Genomic DNA, 5,272 nt, shown 5'->3' with positions numbered 1-5,272 from the left:
GGGTGATCGAAGGCAAGTGGTGGAGTTAAGACATGTGTATATTCGTTTAAAAAATGAAATAGATAGACGCTTTCAGACGAACACGCATCCGCTTTTGATTCGCATGGACCGAGGATCGAGAGTTGAGGTGGTGCAGGTGCTTCCTCTCCCTGTCACACCACGTTCCGAACGGGTGGTGACGGTGCGGGAAAACCTGCAGCCTACTGGACTCGTCAATCTCAGTGATCTCGCTGCTGCTCGCGACCCGTACAATGCGCAGTCGATTCCTGCTGTTTCGAAGGTGCAGTCCTCTTTGGGCTCGTCTTCCTCCTCCTCTTCCATACACAGCGGGGCCCGACGGACGATGCTCTCCCTTTCCAGTGGCATCACTCCCAGTGGAACGCCAGTTTCTGGTGTCGTGCCCTCACAGTTGGGCGAACAGATTAGACGACAGCAGACGCAGTTTCTCTCCAAACGAGTGCGCGAGGATTCCATGCGCTGGGGAGAACCCGATACCATTCATGTGACCGCCAGAGATGTGCGAATGCGGGACCCCATTATGGTGCATGAGGCACTTCAAGAAGAGAATAAAAAATATCGCATCCTGCGGCGGAAGGAAGTCAGTCAAACGTGTATCATTTGCGGTGTTAACTGTGAGGATGAAAGCACACTTCGAGTAGTGGTGGATTTACTAAAGAACAATACTCGGAATATGGGACGGCATATCCCAACGATGGCGGAACTTCGACAAGCGTTAAGTGATCGCCGGAGAACTAAAGATGGAAAAACTCGAGAGCGTCTCACCTGTTCCGAACACTTTGTGGATCTCCGAACACGCACGGTACACGTTGTGCATTGTCGCTGTGCCCATCTTTGCACGAGTTATCAGAGGGGAGCTGAACTTGAGGACGTTGTCTTTTGTGAGTTGCCCATGCAAACATGTGATTTATGTGGAATGCCGGGAGCGAGTGTGTCCTGTTATCATCCCGATTGCCATGAGCGGTATCACACCGTGTGTGCCTTGTTTTCAGGCGGTTATGTGAACTTTGGAAAGAAGGATCCATATCTGCCCTGTCCGGCGTGTCCGAGACACACGCAGGTGGTCGTGACAGCATCCAAGAAGACACCTCTTTTGAATGGTCAAGACGCCTCTTCGTGGTGGGAAGAGGACGAGGTGGCGTTTGACTCACGTGTTGTGGAGGACACAGATCTGCGCGACCCGGACGAGAATGATGGGGCTTAAGATACCACGCGTAAACATATAGATGGGTTCATTATTTTTGCGGCACATCATTCTTCCTTTTTATTCTTCTTCGTGTGTGTGTGTGTGTGTGTGTGTGTGCTTGGCAGTCCGTTCGTGCGCTGATGGAGATATTCTCATTTTTGCTTTCTTTTCCTTTTTTTCTTTTGCATCCTCCGTGTGTTACTGAATTTGAACACCACACAAACTGCCTCATGTGGTGATGCGAATCCATCGTCGTCATTGCGCAATAGACGTTGAGGGAGGAGGGATGATGTCCGGGACTCCAGTGACGTTTACGCCGACGCCGCCACTCGTCCCGCCTCCTCCGAAGGGATGTGTGCTACTGCGAGAAAATGTTTATGAGGCGGGACGCTCTCACGACGTAGACGAGGTTCGTGTGCGACGGAAGCCGACGATGTCGCGCCAGAAAAACCAACTTGTCGATCCACCGGCCGGTGCGAGTAAAAAGTACACTCTGGTTTTGGATCTGGATGAGACGGTGGTGTATGCACGCAATGGCCCTTTGTATGCTCGAGCATACTTGCGGGATTTGCTCCGATCCATAAAGGACGAGTATGAGGTTATTGTCTGGACAGCGGGGGAACGGGAGTACGCCAAGAACATATTAGAGGAGATCAACCAGGACCACATCATTCAGCACCTAATCTACCGCCACAAGACCTGGTTTTCCAGTGAAGACTACACCAAAGACCTGAAAAAATTGGGTCGAAACATCGATTACGTTATCATCGTGGAGAATACCCCGGACTGCGTTCGCGCGAATCCACAAAATGGCATTATTGTGGAGGATTTCGAGGTGCCATCCACACCACCGATAACCTCGCAGGAGAAAGAAGCGACCACACAGGCGGTGGAAGAAATACCTCCTGCATCGCCGTCCACCTCGACGCCCCCTCCATCCCCTTTGCTTACCCCCACCCCATCCATATCGCCAACGAAGCCGAAGCGACAATTCACGGATCGCACACTTCTCTTGCTTCAGGAAGTGCTCCTGGCGCTGGCAGAAAGCGGTGAAACGGTTCCCGGATTTCTTGCCAAATGCCCATTGCTGACGCAGCACGAGGTACTGGGATCAAACGGGCAAAGTATACCCACGTATTATCTTGGAAAGCGACGCAAACGTGGAGCACCTCCGACGTTACCCCCGCAAAAACGCGTCGTTCGTGACAATTTATTTCTGGATGGCGATGCGGAAATGGAGGGGACACGCAATCGCCGAATCCGATTATAGAAAAGCGCCTTCGAGGACAAGTCTAAGCGGTAGAACCGTTTTTTTCTCTCTTTCTATATTTAATATTTCTTGCTGTAGTTGCTGCGCTTGTTTCTTATTTTATTTTTTATTTATTTTTTTTTTTTCCGACCGGCGTCGTGGCGCCACGCTCCTCAGAAGAGAAATTTCACTCCCTCCTCTTCCACCTCCCAACTTCGCTCGGCCGTCTTATTTATTGGGCCAAAGAGGAGGGATGGAGTAAATTGCGGAAAGAAGCAATAAGGGCGCAGGGAGGTATTCGTATAATTTTGTCGTTTGCAAGAAATCCCGCAATTCCACGACAAACTTCTGCGTGTATTTGTGATAGCGCGTGTGTGAGTTTGTTTGTGTGTTTGCACTTTAGAGAAGAATAATCCGGCTTGCCTGCGTGTGTGTCATAAATTCACCCAATCATAATATCTTCTTCTTTCAAACGCATCATTTTATTAGTGGTTTGTCAAGATGCTTATGCGTCTACGGTAAAAGATCCTGCCCACAAAGTCGCCTCATGCACCGCACGTCGTCCTTTGGGCGGCACGGAGGGGGGCGAGGGCGAAGAAACAAACGACGCCATAATTTAAGCGCGGTGTTGCGGAAGTAAAAAAAAGAAAAAAGCCCTATACTTTTCTCAGGACGATGCCAAACGGAAAAAGGAAAAAACAAAGAAGGAAAAGATGCGTCGCCCATGGAGATAATCTCATTCCGAGATTGCCCATTATGCGCATGTCAACAAATGACACCTACCGCGCCACCAATTCATATGCAACAAAGCCACCAGTTGGGGCGTTTCCCCAGAAAGACGAGACCACCGACCGCAATTTCGAAGGACCAGGGCGCCCCAAACACGCACACACACACAAAAAAAAAAAAGCACACACTCACATGGATGCATGCATACCCTGCATCCGCACACTCAGAAGGGTAGAAACAGTAAATTAAGGTAACGCCGTTGAGTAGCGCACCTTCGGATCCAGCCATCCTACCGTTCACATTCCTTCCAATAAGCCCTTTGAGAAAAAAAACAAAACTCGTCGCGGTGAAATCGAACAACGCCCAATTAAAGGAAGTTCCACACTAACCCGTCTCGTTTCCAAAACGTGTTTTTTTTTCTTTTCTTTTCTAATCCACTTCAACGAATTTATTTTTCTCTTGTCGTTGGTTGCATGCCCACATCACCACCACCGTCAGTAAGAGGGGAGTGAAAAGACAAGATGCAGGCACAGTCTTCATCCCGACCCGCTCACTCTACACATAAAAGTCGGCGTTTTCCGCCGTAATACGACTTGTGCCGAGCGGGCCAAAATAGCGGCTAAAAAAATTACGCCAATACCCCCGGTGATAATCATGATTTGGCTCACAAAATCCAGGCGAGAGTTGAGCAGATTCCTTCTGTGTATAATTCATGCAGGCGAGGTAAACATAATAGAAGGCCAATGGTAGCACAATACAGCCCGCTAACCCTGACGCGACGAGAGATATGATGGCAGCAGCCATCTCCCAGCGCCCCTGTCCGGTGTTCAAGTGGGGATCAGGTTTTGCAAGCGTAACCAGAGAACGGATGCCAATAAAAAGAATGAGTAAGGCTGTGAATACAAAAAATCCCCCAAAGAAACGAAATGTTCGCTTGGCGACGCAACTCCCCAGCACCCCACAATGATGGTCAAATTCCTCCACACAGTAGTCGCAAAAACGGCAGTGGGAGCTTCGTGGGGGACGCACAATATGACAACTTGGGCAGACCTTGCGAAGAACCTCCTTCCCATTTACTAAGACCGTCTCCGGTTGCCGAGTTGGGTCCGGAGGAAGGGGCAGCAAGATGCCAGGATCCACCGTCACAGACATCACCAAACAAATAAGAGCAGCAGTGGCGAGAAGTGAAACGACTACGTACGAGTAAATTTCCCCACGCGGCAGCACACCCAACATAAAAACAAGGACAACCAAAAGCAATATCACAACGATACAAATACTATTCGCTCCATCCCGAGTAAGGACGCAACAGCTCAACAAATGCGAGCGACCCAAGACGCGCTTTGTACCGGCTGGACGAAGGGAATAAAAATTTCGTCGCTGTTGCTCCGGGAAGTTTTGCGGGCCTCCCGTCATCGGGGAAAAAAATCCTTCTCCCGAGGCCTTCCGTGGGCTATTCTCCTGGACAGCAGGCTCCTGAAAGTAGGCGCCGGGTGTTGTCGGAATCCCGCCGTCTCTAGTCATCGGACTGGATGAAATGGGCGCATTCATTTTTTTCTTCCCCACGCTGTGTGCATACAACAAAGGGCTCACCAGACAAACAACGACCTATTCAAAAAAAAAAAAAAAGCAACAAGAAGGAAAGGGAGAGGAGACGGTTATTGCAGTTGTTTTCCCTTTGAGGAGGAGACCGGCTTTTGATGGCAAGGAGGAGAGGACTAGAAGACTCATCACTCCCACTTTTGTGTCTTTGGGCTCATTCTCACCGCGTCGCGCCAACTGCGTGGAGAATCATCTTGCTTTTACTGTCCTGCGCTCCGCCTCCAACTCCTCCTCAAGAGTATCTACATCAAACCCTAGTCCCCGCATCTCCTCAAGATACCGCGCCGTCGGATCATCTTCAAGTCGTTCCCGTTCCCGCAGCCCCTCTTGTTGAAGCTGCTGTTGCCGCCGCCGCCGCATCGCGTATCCAAAGGCAGCCATGCCAACGCCACAGACGATGAAGGCACGTGCCCCACGCCATGCCATGCGCCGTAAAATGGCTGTGTTTTCTTCAAACGTTTCCGACACCAATCTTCTTTGCAATTCGC

The 5,272-nt window shown here is 50.2% G+C and overlaps 4 protein-coding genes across 4 annotated transcripts, besides 3 other annotated features; 2 read left to right on the top strand and 2 right to left on the bottom strand.

The window, feature by feature from the left end:
• On the top strand, positions 1-1,222 carry Tc00.1047053504185.40 (hypothetical protein, conserved; the record flags this gene model as incomplete). The annotated part of the gene is made up of 1 exon (XM_799021.1): positions 1-1,222. A coding segment is annotated over one exon (1,222 nt), but the record flags the coding sequence as incomplete, so codon positions are not given.
• Positions 1-5,272: a sequence feature (heterozygous, non-Esmeraldo-like haplotype).
• Positions 1,295-1,321: a microsatellite.
• On the top strand, positions 1,443-2,474 carry Tc00.1047053504185.30 (hypothetical protein, conserved; the record flags this gene model as incomplete). Its single annotated transcript, XM_799020.1, has 1 exon — positions 1,443-2,474. The coding sequence occupies one exon, from the start codon at positions 1,443-1,445 to the stop codon at positions 2,472-2,474; it is 1,032 nt and encodes a 343-aa protein (XP_804113.1).
• Positions 2,562-2,599: a sequence feature (A-rich).
• On the bottom strand, positions 3,738-4,733 carry Tc00.1047053504185.20 (hypothetical protein, conserved; the record flags this gene model as incomplete). Its single annotated transcript, XM_799019.1, has 1 exon — positions 3,738-4,733. One exon carries the CDS (start codon positions 4,731-4,733, stop codon positions 3,738-3,740), a length of 996 nt encoding a protein of 331 aa, XP_804112.1.
• Tc00.1047053504185.9 (hypothetical protein, conserved) lies at positions 4,974-5,272 on the bottom strand (the record flags this gene model as incomplete). Its single annotated transcript, XM_799022.1, has 1 exon — positions 4,974-5,272. A coding segment is annotated over one exon (299 nt), but the record flags the coding sequence as incomplete, so codon positions are not given.

The sequence above is a fragment of the Trypanosoma cruzi genome, genomic scaffold (assembly GCF_000209065.1).
Source record: "Trypanosoma cruzi strain CL Brener 1047053516807 genomic scaffold, whole genome shotgun sequence".
NCBI lineage: Eukaryota > Euglenozoa > Kinetoplastea > Trypanosomatida > Trypanosomatidae > Trypanosoma > Trypanosoma cruzi.
Note: the sequence above shows the minus strand (reverse complement) of the source record. Positions and strands in the feature narration are given on the sequence as shown.